The sequence below is a fragment of the Eretmochelys imbricata genome, chromosome 2 (genome assembly GCF_965152235.1).
Source record: "Eretmochelys imbricata isolate rEreImb1 chromosome 2, rEreImb1.hap1, whole genome shotgun sequence".
In the NCBI taxonomy this organism is placed as follows: Eukaryota; Metazoa; Chordata; order Testudines; family Cheloniidae; genus Eretmochelys; species Eretmochelys imbricata.
In genome coordinates, this window is record NC_135573.1 from 155,135,084 (window position 1) to 155,154,767 (window position 19,684).

Sequence of the window (19,684 nt, forward strand, 5' to 3'; positions counted from 1 at the left end):
AGGGATATCTGGGCAGGAGGATCCCAAAAGAAAAAGAAAAAAAAAAAAAAGGGGGTGGAGTGTTAGGATATAGATATTCAGGCCTGTCTGCAAAGGCCTGTACTTTAAGAATTTAGGGGTATTCTTATCACTTGGCTAGTTCTAGAGGTATAAAAGAAAGAATCAAAATCACTGTCTGCTGGTGTAAGGGCCTTCTCTTACTGTGACAGTCTGAGGCCCTGTGCTTAGGCTAAGGCCTTTGGCTAAGCAGCAGAGGCAGCCATACGCTGGGAAGCGAAAGGTCACATCCTCACATTCCAAACTAGTCACATTGAAATAAGGTGCTATTGGGCTGTTAGGCACTATCAGGACAGGATTGTATTCCTATCACCTCCAGAGAAAGGGAAGTGCCTAGAAAATGTAAAAGGAAACTTAGTTTGATAGCATCCTGTCCGGCAAGAACTCACTTATCAATAGCTGGGATGTGAAATCCTCACTTGTGTATTGTTTTGTCATTATAGTTCCCACTTTGCTATTGTTTATTGGCATGGTCTCTGTCTGGTTCTGTGATTGTTTCTGTCTGCTGTATAATTAATTTTGCTGGGTGTAAACTAATTAAGGTGGTGGGATATAATTGGTTAGCTAATCATGTTACAATATGTTAGGATTGGTTAGTTAAATTTCAGTAGAATGATTGGTTAAGGTATAGCTAAGAATATTACTATATAAATTAGGGGCAAACAGGAAGCAAGTTGGGGTTCGAAAATAAGGAAAAAGGAACTTGTATTTAAGCTTGCTGGAAGTTCACCCCAATAAACATCGAATTGTTTGCACCTTTGGTTTTCGGGTATTGTTGCTCTCTGTTCATGCGAGAAGGACCAGGGAAGTAAGTGGGTGAAGGAATAAACCCCCTAACACTAGGTAACCCATTCCAGTGCTTCATCACCCTCCTAGTGAAATAGTGTTTCCTAATATCCAACCTAGACTTCCCCCATTGCAACTTGAGACCATCGCTCCTTGTTCTGTCATCTGCCACCACTGAGAACAGCCGAGTTCCATCCTCTTTCGAACCCCCCCTTCAGGTAGTTGAAGGCTGCTATCAGATAGGGTGACCAGACGTCCCGATAAAATCGGGACTATCCCAATATTGAGCAGTTTGTCCCGATACTTAGTTTCGGGTGCAGCTTTTTTTTTTTTTTTTTTTTTGCGCTTAGGCAGCGGTGAGAGGCATGGGGAGCGCCTCTTAAATTGTTATATTCACCCGGCACATCTGGGTCTTTGGTGGCACTTCGTCGGCGGGCACTTCTTTCTTCGTCAGCAAGATTTATTTCCCACCGCCGAACGTGCCGGGTGAGTGTAACAATTGAAAAGGCGCTCCCCCTGCGGCAGTCCCGATATTTTGGATTTAGCATCTGGTCACCCTACTATCAAATCCCCCCTCACTCTTCTCTTCTGCAGACTAAACAAGCCCTGTTCGTCCAGCCTCTCCTCGTAAGTCATGTGCCCCAGCCCCCTGATCATTTTCGTTGCCCTCCGCTGGACTCTCTCCAATTTGTCCACAACCTTTCTGTAGTGGGGGGGCCCAAAACTGGACACAATACTCCAGATGTGGCCTCACCAGTGCCGAATAGAGGGGAATAATCACTTCTGCTGGCAATGCTCCTACTAATGCAGCCCAATATGCCGTTAGCCTTCCTGGCAACCAGGGCACACTGCTGACTCTTATCCAGCTTCTCATCCACTGTAATCCTCAGGTCTTTTTCTGCAGAACTGCCACTTAGCCAGTCGGTCCCCAGCCTGTAGCATGGGATTCTTCCATCCTCAGTGCAGGACTCTGCCCTTGTCCTTGTTGAACCTCATCACATTTCTTTTGGCCCAATCCTCCAATTTGTCTAGGTCACTCTGGACCCTATCCCTACCCTCCAGTGTGCCTACTTCCACCCCCAGCTTAGTATCATATGCAGACTTGCTGAGGGTGCAATCTATCCCATCATCCGGATCATTAATAAAGATTTGAACAAAACCGGCCCCAGAACCGACCCCAGGGACACTCCGCTTGATACCAGCTGCCAACTAGACAACGAACCGTTGATCACTACCCATTGAGCCCAACAATCTCGCCAGCTTTCTCTCCACCTAATAGTCTATTCATCCAATCCATACTTTTTTAACTTGCTGGCAAGAATACTGTAGGAGATTGTTTGAAAAGCTTTGCTAAAGTCAAGATATATCATGTCCACTGCTTTCCCCATATCCACAGAACCAGTTATCTCATCATAGAAGGCAATCAGGTTGGTCAGGCATGACTTGCCCTTGGTGAATCCATGTTGACTGTTCCTGATCACCTTCCTCTCTTCCAAGTGCTTCAAAATCGTTTCCTTGAGGACGTGCTCCATGATTTTTCCAGGGACTGAGGGGAGGCTAGCCGGTCTGTAGTTCCCCGGGTTCTCCTCCTTCCCTTTTTTAAAGATGGGAACTATATTTGCCTTTTTCCAATCAGCTGGGACCTCCCCCGATCACCACGAGTTTTCAAAGATAATGGCCAACAGCTCTGCAATCACATCAGCTAATTCCCTCAGCACCCTCGGATGCATTAGGTCTGGACCCCTGGACTTGTGCATGTCCAGCTTTTCTGAATAGTCCTTAACCTGTTCTTTCACCAAGGAGGGCTGCTCACCTCTTCCCCATGCTGTGTTGCCCAGGACAGCAGTGTGGGAGTTGACCTTGTCTGTGACCTTGTCTGTGTCTATACTGGGGTTTTGCTGACAAAGCTACGTCAGCTGGTAGGTGTGTTTTTTCACACTCCTCACTGAATAGCTATGCTGACAACATTTTGTAGTGTAGAACTGGCCTTACAGAGACTCAGACTGGATATGTTAATGGAAAAAAGTCAGTAATAGCAACATTAGAAAGATAAAAAAATTCAACTGTATTTTTTCCTGGCTGAACTGCGGGTTTTGGGAGGGAAAAGGTAGTACATGAGAGATGAATATCACACACTATCTCATGGAGACAAAAGATGCCCATTTGCCCTCACAGTGCCTGAAAAGGTCTTATTAGCAGAATTTTGCAAAGCTTCATAACTTGAAGTAATGTGTTCTTCACATTAAATGACTGGTATATCAGAGAGGAGCAGGGACATCAGTGTTTCTTCTGGTTGCTGCACTCGTTCACAAATAAAGCCATTTAGTATACCTACAGTTTCAGAGAACTTGATATTCATCTACTGAGCACTGCTGCTACTCACAAGTTCTGGAATCAAAACAAATCAGTTCCTTTTCATGCTAAAGTTTTCATTATACTACTTATCACAAATGTAACATTTTGCAATTTCAGGTGAAGTGCAAAGTTTAACTTATTAAGCTTTGAAAAACCCTTGTGAGGGGAGAAGAGCCAGCTCTAAAATCATATACAATCAGTAATATGAATGATTATATCCTCAGCTGGTGTAAACTGGCATAACTCCATTGACTTAAACAGAGCAGGTTTAGACCTGCTAAAGATCTGGCCTATTGGTTCTACTGATCTTTGAGATCCTTAATGCCCCTACAGGAGGGTAGGGTGCCAGCTTCTTGTAAATGAGAGGTTGTTAGGCCCTTGCTCAAGACTAGCCTCTTGATAGTGACAAACTTTACAACTATTACTTGTTTCTAACCCACCTTTTTGCGGTAAGGTTATTGAAAATATGCTGGCCAGGCAACACCAGTATCCTCTGGAGTCCATGGACATCTGTCATCCCTCTCAACCAACTTTTCAGCCATGATATAGTACACAGATTGCACTGATTTCATTTGGCTAATGATTTAGTCTTAGCAATGGACAAATGTTAGGTGTCCACGCTGATGCTTTTAGATATCTCTGTTCAAGAGGTTCTGTTAACTCAACCACAGACCATAGCAGTAGTGGCTGGCACTTCAGTGATTCTGCTCCTTCTTCTTAAAGATCCAGGAGGGTGACGTTTGGTAACTGCTCATCTCTTTCAAGGGCTCTCTTGTACAGTGCTCTTCTGGGACCTAGTCAGTCACCCCTCCAATTCAATGCTTTTGTGGGTCTGCTTGGGGGGCAGTATACAGATAACATACAGTTCTGTCTCTCTAATCCAAAACCATGCTCTGAAGTGTCCCTAGCCTCTGTTTGCCAGAAACTGGGAATGGGCAACAGGGGATGAATCACTTGAGGATTGCCTGTTCTGTTCATTCCCTCTGAAGCACCTGGCACTGGACACTGTTGGATGACAGGACACTGGGCTAGTTGGACCATTGGTCTGATCCAGTATGGCCATTTTTATGTTCTTATCCAACCTGGGAGCTGTGATGTCTTTGGAAATTCCTGATTAAGACAAAAAGAAAAGGAGTACTTGCGGCACCTTAGAGACTAACAAATGTATTTAGTCTCTAAGGTGCCACAAGTACTCCTTTTCTTTTTGCGAATACAGACTAACATAGCTGCTACTCTGAAGCCTGATTAAGACAGAAATTTAGAAGAAGGTGAACTGAAGTTCAATCCTCACAAATCTCTGGATGACTGGAGGCAGGATCTAGATTTATCTAATGTAATTATCTGACTCCCATTACTATAGTCTCTGACTAACTTACAATCTTTAATATCACCAATATAATCTTTAATATCACTTACAAGCTTCAATATCGTCTGTGAAAAAGGAAAGCATTATCAGCCCCATTTCATAGATGGATAACTTAAGCACAGAGAAACTAAGTGATTTGTCCAAGGTCTTACAGGAAGCTGGATTTACAGGAACCTAGATTTGCCAAGTACCAGGCTAGTGCCCATAACCAATAGAACATCCTTCCTCCACAATGCTAGAGCTTATGATTGCAGGGGCGTGCACATCCTTTGTCAACGAGGTTCACCATTTAGGGGATCTTCTGGATCCCTTATTACTCCTTGCTTTGGTTGCCAGAAAGGTCATGCTTATTTATTTCACATGATGGTTACAAACAACTCTCTCTGATGTGGTTTTGTCACAGTTATCTGCGTAATTATCTCTCATTGGTACTGTGCTAGTGTTTAAGGAGACCAGTAGGGATCTGGGCCCCAGTGCGTTAGGAACTGTACAAACACAGAATAAGAAATGGTTTCTGCCCTGAAAAGCTTACAGTATAACAGACAAGACAAAAAATGGATTGAGGGAAGGAATAAAACATACAAGCAGAGTGAAAAACATGATGGTTTGCAAACATCTTGTTAGTTCCACTTTTTTTTTTTTTTTTGAGAGTGGGGTTTTTGCTGGAATTGGGATTAGCTACATGGAAAGAGGGAGAGGGAACACCGAAGGGAGGGGGCTAAGAAAAGAGAGGGAAAGAGGAGGAGCATGGAAAGAAAGTGAATTGGGGCTGAAGTAAAGAGACTGTGAGGGAGGGGGTGGGAAGGCATTGAAGCAAGCAGCTAATCAGTGAAGGAAAACACCGTCCAGAGTAAAAACTCTAAAAAGTAGTTACTGATGACATCATCAGTGTCTGAAAGTCCCTACTCTGGGTGCTTGTCTCTGCTCCTGCTGAGTGGATCATCCTAGGAGTTTCTTCATTCCCCAAGCCACAAAGCTCTGGGAGCCTCCAAAGGTGGTGGTAGTGGGGGCTCTCCCTTAAAAATAGTTCTGGATCTGATTCTGATGAGTGAGAAAGGTAACCCCATTTGGGCCTTATCTTCCTCTGACTGACCACTCATGGTGTAGCTGTACCTGCTGCAGCTGCTTTTCTCTGCTCCTCTGGGCTGAGTCTCTAGGTACCTCCAGATGGGATTATTCTAATGGACTCAATGAGAGGTTACCCTTGAAGATCATTCTGAAGGAACAGTTGGTGCGGAACGAGGTGGCCCACTTGCTCAGTTGTGTTAGCTATAGGAAGCATAAAACACAAGTGATCCAAACAGTGCAATGGCTCCCCCTAAGCATTAGGATGTAATTCAAATTGTTGATATTGATCTTTAAAGTCCTGGTTGGTTTGAGGCCTGAGAAACTGCCTTTCCACCTATGCATCCCATTTAAAATGAGAATAGTTAATATGCTCTGAGTAACTGCTCTTAGATTTGAATGCATGGTCTGATGGTATAGGACATTTTCAGTGGAGGTTCTCAGTCTCTGGAATTTGCTTCCCAATTAGTCTGATAGCCTATCATAATTATTCTACAAAGATTAGTTAGCATAGTGCCAGGCAAGAATTTAATAGTAATAGGAGACAGGATAAAAAACTGACAATGGCCCTAAGTAAGTTTTGCATTCAGTGTTATTCAATTCACCCAGTAAAGCTGCCCAGTGAAGAGGAGTTCGAAAGAGGTTGTCATAAGATGTCACATTGCAGCCGTCATAAGAGGTCAGGACATCAACCACTGCCACATTCCCATCAGCAACTGCAAAATGAAGGGGGGTTCGTCCTTCATAGTCCTGCCAGTTCAATAAAGATTCTGTGGGAGCAGCATCCTGTTTAACAAAGACATCAGAAACATAAAAATATGTTATATGAGTTTGAAAGAAAAATTATATACCCTTCATGGATAGTGGAAAATGCCTCACAATAGGCAAGAGATGAAGTGTCACTAATCCGTACAGCGGGAACTGGATAGTTTTATAACCAGTTACGTATACTAAATCTGCAGTTACTGTCAAATATTTTTGGCTCATGTTTTTGATATCTATCCCAAGCTTCTGTTGCAGTATTTCATCTTCAGTTCACACCAATGGGTTTTGCCCTGGTTATGTAGTGTGAACAGATCCATACACAGGTCCTTAAAGGACTGACTCAAGTATTTGTGGAAACCATAATTAGATCTCTCACGTAATTAGATCACTTTTTCCAGGTTTAAAAAGCTTCGTAGACGGTCCCACTGCTCCACCGCATAAGATACTCCTCTTTACCACATATTAGTGGTGGTGTCCCCTGGCCCGTTTCTAAAACACGAAGCTCCATTTTCAATTCTTTGAGGGGGTCAATAAGCATGTGGACAAGGGGGATCCAGTGGATATAGTGAACTTAGATTTTCAGAAAGCCTTTGACAAGGTCCCTCACCAAAGGCTCTTAAGCAAAGTAAGCTGTCATGGGACAAGAGGGAAAGTCGTCTCATGGACTGGTAACTGGTTAAAAGATAGTAAACAAAAAGTAGGAATAACTGGTTAGTTTTCAGAATGGAGAGAGGTAAATTGTGGTGTCCCCAAGGGATCTGTACTGGGACCAGTCCTATTCATCATATTCATCAATGATCTGGAAAAAGGGATAAACAGTGAGGTGGCAAAATTTGCAGATGATACAAAACTACTCAAGATAGTTAAGTCCCAGGAGGACTGCGAAGAGCTACAAAAGGATCTCTCAAACCTGGGTGACTGGGCAACAAAATTCAATGCTGATAAATGCAAAGTAATGCACATTGGAAAATATAAATAATAATTTAGATGGGGTCTAAATTAGCTGTTACCACTCAAGAAAGAGACCTTGGAGTCATTGTGGATAGTTCTCTAAAAACATCCACTCAATGTGCAGCAGCAGTCAAAAAAGCGAACAAAATGTTGGGAATCATTAAGAAAGGGATAGGTAATAAGACGGAAAATATCATATTGCCTCTATATAAATCCATGTTACGATCACATCTTAAATACTGCATGCTGATGTGGTCGCCCCACCTCAAAAAAGATATATTGGACTTGGAAACGGTTCAGAAAAGGGCAACAAACATGATTAAGGGTATGGAATGGCTTCCATATGAGGAGAAATTAATAAGCCTGGGACTTTTCAGCTTGGAAAAGAGAGGACTAAGGGGGGATATTGTAGAGATCTATAAAATCATGACTTGTGTGGAGAAAGTAAATAAGGAAGTGCTATTTACTTGTCATAACACAAGAACTAAGGGGTCACCAAATGAAATTAATAGGCAGCAGGTTTAAAACAAACAAAAGGAAGTATTTCTTCACACATAGCACAGTCAGCCTGTGGAACTCTTTGCCAGAGGATGTTGCAAAGGCCAAGACTATAATAGGGTTAAAAAAAGAACTATGGATATTAGCCAGGATGGGCAGGGATGGTGTCCCTGGCCTCTGTTTGCCAGAAGCTGGGAATGGGTGAGAGGGAATGGATCACTTGATGATTACCTGTTCTGTACATTCTCTCTGGGGCACCTGGTATTGGCCACTGTCGGAAGACAGGACCTTTGGTCTGACCCAGTATGGCCGTTCTTATGTTCTTAAAGATACTATTCAACACAGCGTTACAAAGGAAATTTAAGAGCCTTCAGGTATTTTTTGTTTTTAAACACTGTAGTTCTACAAATACATGAGTTTCTAACTGGTTGAAGTTTGATCATTTAAAAACCTTTAAAAAATGTGTCATGGTCAACCAATCTGATCAGCTGACACAGGTTTCATTTGGTATAATAAGCAACATTGGACATTGAATTAGGTATGAAGAATTCTAAAAACATTGCATGTAAAGACTTGACTTGTTTCTCATGTTTTCTTAAAAGCATAACATAAAATGTATTAAACTATTTAATCAAGTATTGCAGATGTATGGTCTCTAACTATATACTTCTGAAAAAAGAACAAGGTGGGTGCAATGGAAAAAAAGGTTACCTACCTTTCGTAAATGTTCTTTGAGATGTGTTGCTCATGTCTATTCATGCTAGGTGCATGCGCACTCAGGTGTGCAGTCATCAGAGATTATTGCCTTAACAGTATCCGTAGGGTCAGCTGTGGCACCTCCTTGAGTGTCGCACTCATGCATCAATATTATTAGGCGCCGCTGGCCCTAGGCCCTCTCAAGTTCCTTCTTGCCGGCAACTCCAACTGAGGGGCAGGAGGGCGGGTAATGGAATGGACATGAGCAACGCATCTCGAAGAACACCAATTATGAAAGGTAGGTAACCATTTTTTCTTCTTCGACTGCTTGCTCATGTCAATTCCATTCTAGGTGTCTCACAAGCAGTTTCCCTGGAGGTGGGCTCGGAGTTCATGATCGTACAGGTTGCAATACTGCTCTACCAAAGCCAGCATCGTCTCGGGCCTACTGGGTAAACGCATAACGTGATGTAAATATGTGGACGGACAACCAGATGGCAGCCTTTCAGATATCCTGGATTGGCACTTGGGCTAGGAAAGCTGCTGAAGAGGCTTGTGCCCTGGTTGAGTAGGCAGTTACAATTGCCGGAGGAGGCACCGTGGACTGCTTATAGCAGTAGTGGATACAGGCAGTAATGCAAGATGAGATTTTCTGGGCTGACACTGGACAACCTTTCATCCTGTGGGCCACTGCAATGAATAACTGCGGTGACTTAAGAAAGGTTTGGTCCTCTCAATGTAGAAGGCTAGCCGTCTTCTGACATCCATAGAGTGCAACCCATGCTCCTCCTTCTACTCATGCGATGTAGGGAAAAAGACAGGTAAGAATATGTCCTAAGTCATATGAAACTGGGAAACAACCTTGGGTAGGAAGGCCAGATGCGGTCGTAGTTAGACCTTGTCCTTGTAAAACATTGTGTAGGGTGGCTCTGAGCTAAGTGCCCTAATCTCAGAGACTCTGTGGACAGATGTTATTGCCACCAAGAAAGCGACCTTCAAGGAGAGGAGGAGGAGGGAGCAGGAAGCCAGAGGCTTGAAGGGGGCTCCCATGAGCTGCAACAGCACAAGATTTAGGTCCCCCGGAGGAATGGGGTCCCTGATGTGATGGTATAGGTGCTCTAGGCCCTTGAGGAACCTGGCAGTCATATCACGGGCGAAAACTGGCCTGCCCTCGAGTGAAGGATGAAAAGTTGAAATAGTGGCCAAGTGGACCTTAACAGATGAAAGAGACAGACCCTGGATCTTAAGATGCAGGAGGTAATCCAGGATTGACTGCAGTGAGGCCCTCTTGGGTCGAATGCCTTTATCCAATGTCCAGCATGTAAACCATTTCCATTTGGTAGATTGCTCTGGTTGAGGGCTTTCTGCTGCCTAGCGGGACCTGTTGGATACCAGCCAAGCACAGCCGCTCTTCCACATTCAACCATGCAGCAGCCAGGCTGTCAGATGCAGTGCTGTCAGGTTCAGATGCAACAGTCTGCCATAGTTCGAGAGAACAGGTCCGGCCGGAATGGTAGTTGTAATGGGGGGCCACCAAGAGGTCCAGCAGTGTGCTGAAACAGTGCTAGCATGGCCAAGCCGGCAATATGATTACTTTCGTTCTGTCCTGCTTGATCTTCACGAGGACTTCATGGGTTAATGGCACTGGAGGGAAGGCGTACATCTGAGCCCACGACCACAGAAGCAGGAAAGAGTCCCCCACCTTTGGAAAATGATGCTGACCACCTCTGAATGGAGTGACCACTCGTGGCGAGATGAGAAGGTCCTGCTTAGGCGATCTGCCAAAGTGTTTCTGGCCCCAGGGAAGTGAGCGGCCATGAGGTGAATTGCGTGCTGAATACAGAAATTCCAGAGTCTGAGGACTTCTTGGCAAAGGGCTGAGGATCGCCTTGCTTGCTGATATAGAACGCAGTGGTGGTATTGTCCGTCAGGACTTGAACCACCTTGCCTTTTATATGAGGCAGGAAAACTTGACAGGCCAAGCGTACCATTCTGAGCTCCCTGACATTTATGTGTAAGGAGCGATCGTGACTCAACCAATGACCATGCATGCCAAGATCGCCCAGATGAGCTTCCCATCCCAGACTCAAAGCATCGGAGACCAGGGTAACCGATGAGGTCATGGCTGCAAAGGGGACTCCCTCCATCACCGATGTGGAGTCCAACCACCAAGCGAATGATGACAGTATGCGGTCTGGACCCTTGACTGCCTGGTCTATGTTGTATCAGTTGGGGACGTAGACCGATGCCAGACATGCCTGTAGGGCCTGAGATGGAGCCAGGCATGTAAGTGCAGGCCGCCATGTGGCCCAACAGTCTCAAGCATGTGTAAGCAGTAGTGAGAGGGTAGGTTTGCATACGTGAGATTAGGTCTGACAAAACGCAGAATCGGGCTTCGGAGAGGAAGGCCCTGGCCCGAGTAGAGTTGAGGACTGCTCCTATGAACTCTATGCGCTGCACTGGAACTAATGTTGATTTTTTCTTGTTTATCAATAGGCCTAGATCGCAACATGTGGAGAAAACCAGATCATGGTGCTGCCGCACCTGATGCCGAGACCTGCCCTTGATCAACCAGTTGCCGAGGTACGGGTAAATTTGAACACCCTGATGCCTCAGGTAAGTGGCCACTGTCACCATGCACGTTGTAATCACTCTGAGGGCTGACGAGAGACCAAAGAGCAGCGCTGTGAATTGGAAATGGTGCTGGCCCAACACAAACCAGAGGAATCATCTGTGTCCTGGCAAAATGGAAATATGGAAATACGTATCCTTTAAGTTGAGGGCAGCGTACCAGGAAGGGGATCATGGAGGCCAGGGAGACAATGCAAAACTTCAACTTCTTGAGATGCTTTTTGAGGTGACGCAGGTCCAGGATGAGTCTTAGGCCCCCTTTTGCTATTGGGATTAGGAAATATTGGGAGTAGAATCCTTTTTCCTTCTTATCCCAAGGGACCGCCTCCACCACTCCCAACCTTAGGAAGTTTTCCACATCCCGAGCGAGGAGTTGCTCGTGAGAAGGGTCCCTGGAGAGGGACGGGGAAGGGGGGTGGGAGGAAGGGGCAGTCGAGAATTGTAGGGTGTAGCCCAAGGTTATTGTGTGGAGCACTCAACGATCTGATGTCACTCATGACCATGTCGATTGGAAGGGGCGCAGGCAGTTGAGGGAAGAACGCGAGGGTGGATCCAGGTACTTGACTGGAGTGCCATCCTCGGATGCACCTTCAAAACTCCTGTCTCTGGCCCCCATGGTGTTTCAAAGGACCAGGTTGAGCTGGCAAGTGAGAGGATAAAGGGTCGCAGTGCTTAAATGCTTTGTCTTTGTCCTTTCTCCTGTAGGTACCCTGCCAGGAAGACTTCCCAGGACTGAGGCAGAGGAGGTCAGAACTGCTTTCTGGCCTGCTACGGAGTGTGGAGGCCCGGCACTTGCAGGATGGCCTGGGATTCTTTAAGGCCATGCAGCCTGGTGTCAGTGAGCTCAGAGAAGAACCCCACACCCTCAAATAGGAGTTCCTGGACTGTGGCCTGCATCTCTTGGGATAACCTCAAAGACTGTAGCCAAGAGCTGCACCTGATAGCCACCGCAGAGGCAACCGCCCTGGAGGCCAAGTCTGTAGCATCCCAGGCCATCTAGAGAGTGCCCTTTGCCACCGTTTTTCCCTCCTTCAGGATCGTGGCAAACTCGAGGGCCAGGTCCTATGAAAGGGCCTCCCTGAACTTGATAAGGGAGTCACATAAATTAAAATTGTACCTGCCCAACACGGCTTGGTGGTTGGATACCTGGAATTGTAGGCTGGCCATTGAATAAATCTTTCTGCCAAAGAGTTCTAGTAATTTGGCATCCTTATTTTTTGGTGTGCTGCTAACCTGGCCCTGCCTATTCCTCTTGTTAACTGCGGACATGACCAGCGACTGGTGGGTGCGTAAAGAGATATTCAAACCCCTTTGCAGGGACGAAATATTTTTGTCTGCCCTTTTGGACAGAATCAAAGATGGGGTCTGCCACAGCATTTTAGCAATCTTTAGGACTCCGGGGTGGACAGGTAGTGCAATGCAGGCTGGGGAACTATATGACGGTGAACAAGTAGTCTGATTGCTCCTCCAACTCCTCAATTTCGAGGTTTAAGTTGGTTGCCACCCTTTTAAGGAGAGCCTGGTGCTCCTTAAAGTTGTCGGGGGGACTGCCAGTCTGGGAGGGCCGGCCCTTTGTCCAGCGACGAAGACGACAAGGGCGTCACTGGCGGAGGGGCGGGTTCCCCTACCCTTTCTGAAGACAGCTCCTTGGGTGTTGGTGCCTGTTGAGTTGTCCCTGCGGTGGATTCTGCACTGTGTTTTGAGCCCAGTGCCGGTGGTTTGTCCGAAGCGGCCACAAAGGAGCGGTGGGAGTATGGAACTAGCATCACTGGTACCCCTCAAGGGTTCCAACATGGCCATTGAGCAGGCCACTGTACCTGCTGCCATGCTGCTGGTGCTGTGCTGGCCTCGTGGGCCGACGGGGATTTGTACCCCTTTGCGATGGGCTGAACCCCAGCTCCGACTCGGATCAGTCACCTTCTGGTGACCAGGGTGGGGCTGTGGAGGTCTGTGTGTGCCTGTGTGTAACTCTTGTTGGAGACCAGTCTCTAGAGGGCGGGGATTGCTGCCAGTCCCTCGAGGGGTATCGAGGCAGAGGAGATCAGTGCCACGGTGGCGAGCAGTCCTGCACTGGCGGGGACCGGCACCTAGGAGACTGCCTGGATGATACAGATCTGCGCCAAGGTGATCATAGGCAGGAGGCTGTCTGGTATCAGGAGCGCAGGGACCGGTGCCTCGATTCCAGGGATCTGTGCCTTGTGGAAGGAGAGCATGGTGCTGGGGACTTGGGCCTTCTAGCCGGCGACCAAGGTCCTAGGCCTTGGGAATGGGGACGAACGCCTGTGATCCAGGGACGATGGTGCTCCTCTGTCCTTTGGGGAGGTCCCATGACTGGCTTGCCCTTGGGCTGCAGGGCTGTAGCCACTTCCAGTGCCTGGTGCGACATTTGCAGAACTGGTAGGCTCACCAGGTCTTTGGCAGCTTGGGCCGTCTCAGGCAATGAAGCTCCACATAGAAACTGGGATCCCCTACTGCTCCCGGGAGTCGGAGTTGGATCCTTGGCTGGGCTAGGGGTTCTGAGTGTAGCTCCGGGGCGGGCATGGGGCCTGAACTAGGTCCTTTGCCCAGAGCGCCCTTCCCCTTCTCGGATGGTGATGGGAAGCCCTTTTTCTTCAGATGCTTCTTGGGCACCAGTGAGAGGGAACGGTGCTGGGAGGCTCCTGGTGCCAGTGAGACGCTTCTCACCGATGCCGAGGTGCTAGGAGTGGAATCCGGTCAGGAGGGCTCTGACACCTGATGCAGGACGGCCTCCATCAGGAGGGCTCTCATGCAGATGTCCCTCTCCTTTTGGGTTCTGGGACGAAAGTCTTTGCAAATCCTGCACTTACCCTTTATATGGGATTCCCCCAAGCACTTCAAACAGCTGCTATTGGAGTGAGTGATAGGCATTGGCCAGCTGCATGACAAACACAGCTTAAAGCCCAGGGAATGGGGCATGCCCCGCTCCAAGGTGAAGTTGCAGCTGGGACTCTAACTACTAAACTAACAACTAACACTTATTTTAAATGCTAACTAAGTACCTACAAACTATATAGAATGGGACTAACAATGGGCTAAGAACCGCTTACGTTCTTGCTATGCAAGCCAAGGCGCTCTGACTAACCACCATGGGCAGTAAAAAGGAACTGAGAGGGCGTAGGGCTGGTGGCGCATAATATTGGGATGTATGAGTGCGGCACTCAAGGGGGCGCCACAGCTGACCCTATGGATCCCGCTAAGGCAAAAATCGCCGATGATAATGCACGTGCGCGCACAAACCTAGAATGGAATCGACATAAGAAAGCACTCAAAGAACAACATTCTTTGCTAGCCATTCAATATCAGCACAACACAACCCCAGGGCTTTCAATGTGTCCCATGTCACATGCTCAGCTAAGTGCAGTCCTTAAAATTCCACTTATCCTACGAAACAGGAGTGTCTTTTAACAACCCTCCCCCAGCAAAATGATGTTACGAGCTGAGGAAACCTTGTTATGGGTCAAGTTACAACCGCTCTGGGATTCATGGGCACGCCCCCCACAGCAGCGGCCCCCCGCAGCAACAGCCACTCCAAGGTTTAGTCAGGGTATTTATAGTATAAGTCATGGACAGACCACGGGCCGTGAATTTTTGTTTATTGTCCTTGACCTGTCCGTGACTTTTACTAAAAATACTGGAGACTAAATCGCAGCCTTATGTATGACCCTGGAAGAAACCTGAGGAGAGGTTTTTGGGTGAGAGGTGCAGGATGAAAATAGTGTTCTTGGTGCTGTGAGCAAAAGAAGCTGTTTCCTGCTATTTTATTCCTTCTGTGTTCAGAGACACGGGACTTGGTACGTTTTTTGTAAATAAGCAAAACTGCACCAAAGAAATACCTACGATCAATTTCTTCTCTTAACTGGAATAACCTACCAGATTCTGAATGTTTGGCTAGGTGCTTGGGTCAAAAAGGGATAACAATAACAAAACAGGACTCAGTGTTACACAGTGGAATTCAGCTTGCAGGGCAGGAAATCTCCTACATAAAGGGAAAGAATTAAAATCTTGGAGCCAAATTCTGCTCTGTTTCACTTCTGAAAATTCAGAGTAACTCCACTGGTGTAACTGAAGAATTTGCCATGAGACATTAAGCAAGGATAACTTTCTCTAGTACAGAGTGGGGTTTAGACCACGATAAATGGGAAATTATTAAGAGAAAATACTGTACACGGTTGCATCCAAAAATCTGCACGTTAAAGGGGAGCTCCAGTGAAAACTAGAAGACATTCTGATCACTGCACCTAGTAACAAAGGGGCCTGCCTGATCCAATTCCCATTAAATTACAGGGAGCTTTTGACTTCCCACGGATATTGGAACAGGTCCTAAATCACCTACCTTTTCAAAATGTTGTAAATATTAAATGCAAAAACTAGCAGTGCTTCAACGTTGAGAATGATAAATCAAGAGGAGAAAAGTTTGGAAATTCCATAGTTACTGTTTATACTGCAATGTTAATTCAGCCATGTTGCACATCTTGTATATTTTATTGAATAGATAAAATAACACAAATACATTTGGGGTTATATTTAACCATATTTCACAGGTGCAACCTGGATGAGTTAACGTTGCAGTATAAACCATAACTCTAGAATTTCCTCATTTCTGACTCATTGATTTCTAGTAATATTAACTACTGGAATGTCCTAACATTTGATTACTTTATTTTAAAGCTTAATGGTCATTTTTGGATGTAATATTATAAGTAAATATTTAACTATCTATGCCATATTAAGTAATCACTAGAAGAGTTCTCAGTTTCATGCACTGGAAACATTAATTATAGACTTTTAATCAGTAGATATTAGTTATCTGTGCCTTACTAGAAAATAATGCAAAACAAACAATAAAAAACCCCACAAATAATAATTATCCAAGACCAGTATACCAAACTAGGCTGTAAATTATCACTGGATATAGCCACAAGTTAGTAGTCAGGCACAACAGCTGGGTTAAATTTGACAGATTCTATCCACAAAGTTTCATCTAATCTAGTATATTAATAAGAGTTGGGAAATAGGAATCTTTCCTATTAACTAAGTACACAATTAGAAGAAATGTTTTTACAAATGCCAAGCTATTATAAATTTTAGAAAAATAATAGAAGTATGGCTTACAGTTCTACTACATTGCCAAATTGTTTTTACTCGAGCCATACAATGAATGAAGGGAGGGAATTAAGTCTCTTCCCTCACTCTGTTATTTCCTGGGTACAGTTGGCTGTCATTGTGCGCATTTGGACCGCTTAGTAGGTGGAATATAAGGCAGAAAGATGAAAAAGCAATCTCACTATTTTTAAGAGATGGCTCATTCAAAATGACAAAGTGCATAGCAATGAATGACTTTTTCAATGAACACTCCAAAGTTTATTAGAGAAGAAATGTGTGCACAAATTGATGGTATTATTATTGGGAACCAGAAGATCATCATTCCCTCATCTCTGATTTATTCCTGCGTTTTGGGAAGCCAAGTGCTTAATGAGGAAGTTTTAAATTAGTGGTTTTCAAACTGCAGTATGGGGAGCATGATGGTCCACAGAGCACTTCCACATAGTCTGCAGAGCTGCTTTTGCCACAATAGTGAAGTATCTTTTAAGCTTCATGCAACAACTCTTGTTACTAGTTGTACCTAGTCCAGGACACAAGTGCTTCCAGATTTTTTTGACAAATTAATATAAAAGTAACTAAGCACCTATCACCTCCTATACTGCTGCTTCTTTCTTTCCTAGGTGTTTTTTTCTGGTGTAAAGGTTAGCTGTGATTAGATTTTCACACTATGTTAAAATTGAAAGTGCAGAAGTAAATTGCAAAGTGATCAGGAGTGATTAGAGTAATGGAGATGGCAGGAAACCATGGAAGCTTTTTGAACTAATAAATATCATGTCTCATACTTGTAAAAAAAATAAACAATAAAAGATAAAAAATAGGGATATGGAACTCAGCAGCTGCACCCATCAGATGGTGCAACTTTACTTTGTTCTTTTACCCTTAATTCTGTCCCAATTTTTTTTCATGTAACAAAGTACCGTGGGGTTTAGAAAGGTGAGAAGGGAAGTTGTTCAGGAGATGAACTCCAGCTTAAATTCTGGCATTACTCTGAAAGTTTATGAAAATGGCATTGTAGGGTTCCATAAAATAATTTCTGTATCAAATATGACCAGTTGTTCCTAACTGCTAGCCCTGAAAATTTAACCTACTCTGAGAGTCAAGTTGAGCTCTTTCCTTTTCATACATCATCATCTGTTATAAAGGTTTTGTAGGTCAAAATATCTCCTCATTTAAACCAGTGCTACCTCTTTCCCTTTTGGTGGCTTATCCAGGGGTAATCAGCTGGAAGTTAATAAGCAGTTGGTTGATGATGCACAAGGAAGTACAGAATCCTTCCACTCATGCACTCAGATGTGTTGGCTCCAGAAAGAGTAAACAATAGTAAAAACTTACTTTTAACATTTTTAAACTTGTAAAACCTAGCTCTGAATGCAAGCAAGGAACACATCCGTTGAGTAAGAAAGGGCCACCTATGTACAGTTACTTTTCACAATAACACCCGACCATGATGTTGATCTTGTACCACTGAAGGCAATGGAATCTTTGCCACTAACTTCAGTGGGTGCAGGATCAGGCTCTTTATGAGATGGTCCACACTATGAAAAAGATTGATAATCTCTGTTTTAAACAATTCCAACATTTGAAAACATAAAACTCTAAATCTGATTATTTTAACCACTGCCCATTGTTCAACAAATATCTGTCTATAGCACTGGAATTGGGATGTTTATAAAAGGACTATTTTAAAGTTATCTTGTACTGTAAATAAACCCCGAAGTACTGAATATATTACAAATAGCTTCAAAATTCAAATGCCATATTTGGAATAAAAGATGCCCAATACAATTTTGTAAACATTATTATTATTACTATTGATTATATATGTCAGAAAATTACTATTTTAATAGTCTACAATTTAAAATGGCTAAATGTAAGGTTATGAATGTACTTTAGCAAATTGGGCTAAATTTGCATATGTGCAGAAGAGTTCTCAACTTGCAAGATCTTCTAAGTATAAACAGCCATTATAGATAGCTCAATGGATGTCTGCCTCGTGAAAAAACATCTTAAAGAGGTAGAAAATAACAAAGACTGCTGTGATATTAAAGGGAAAATGCAATTCTGCATTTCATACCCTTGTTTCATGTCACTGAAGTTACTGGGGTTCCACGGAGTGAAAGTCAGGATAGAATTAGGCCCTAACAATTTTGTATGACTCTGTGCAGTCATTATAGTTTCTAACAAGAGAGAGAGAGAAGGAAAACATACAAGTCAGCAAAGGATTATTTAATCTACAAAGGAAGATTTCTAGAGGGGACTATATAATTCTGAATAAACTGATCCAGGCATGCTGAAAATTGATTAGCATATCCTTGTACTCTGACCCATAACGTAAGAAGCTGGATTCACATAACGAAATTAAGTGGCAGTCAATCTAGAATCAACTAAAAGAAACATGTACAACGTATTAGGTAGTCTCCTAATGAAATTCACTGCTCAAATCATTAAGACAAATAATATGCCTATTTAAAAGGGTAGATTTTACAGCCCTCAAAACATTTACAGCTATGTAAATAATCATATCATGCTTTGGGCCATAAATTTACTGTCCTTTGCAGTTCAGAAGGAATTCCTTTCAATCTTCAGCAAAACACAGCTGCCTAGGTGCACTGTGAGGTATATTCTATTTCTTATGAAATAGTTATTGGACACGAAAGGGTTTAGCATTACAAGGACCAGTGGAGTGATCCATCAAATTTTATACTTCCATGAAACTGAAAATATGTATATCGAGTACAGGACCATAGACAGAAAGGAATTATTATAATAAACTCTCTTACCAGAATACATTTGACTGTTAGAATTGCACTGGGATCCTTGTGGTTAGCTGCCCAATGAAGTGGGATTTTGCCTTCAATATCAGGTATTCCAATATTAGAATCGTGTTTTATAAGAAGTTTCACATGCTCTGGGTTATTGTAGTAGGCACTCCAGTGCAGAGCAGTTTGCTAGAACACAACATCACAAATTTTACAAATACATAAACTTTAAAAATGAAATTAAATGGATACAGTTTCAAAATTAGTTTTGTGAAAAAATACTTGGAACGTATAAAAAAAAATCTTCATAGATTCTTGGAAGATCCAAGAATCTATGAAGATATCTCTGCATAGATTCTTGGAAGATCCAAGAATCTATGAAGATATCTTTTTATAAATTCCAAGTAACCTTTCTTAATGATCTCTAATCCGGTTATATTTTTTAAAGTGTAGAGATTTACACTATTTACACTGCTGTTGCAACATGAACATTAATGTATCTTAGATCTATAATTAAGGCTAAGATTTTGTCACAGATATTTTTAGTAAAAGTCACAGACAGATCACAGGCAATAAAGAAAAATTCACAGAAGCCCACGACCTGTCCATGACTTTTACTAAAAACATCCGT

At 43.9% G+C, this 19,684-nt stretch overlaps 1 protein-coding gene across 3 annotated transcripts in view; it reads right to left on the reverse strand.

The window, feature by feature from the left end:
• The window catches only part of INVS (inversin), a 215,232-nt gene that overhangs the window by 86,278 nt on the left and 109,270 nt on the right, over nucleotides 1-19,684 (reverse strand). For all 3 annotated transcript variants that reach the window (XM_077810860.1, XM_077810858.1, XM_077810859.1), the window contains exons 5-6: nucleotides 19,075-19,242; nucleotides 6,235-6,415 (exon numbers count right to left, since the gene is read on the reverse strand). In XM_077810860.1, the coding sequence (XP_077666986.1) occupies nucleotides 6,235-6,415; nucleotides 19,075-19,242 (349 nt within the window). The remainder of the gene's footprint in view (nucleotides 1-6,234; nucleotides 6,416-19,074; nucleotides 19,243-19,684) is intronic.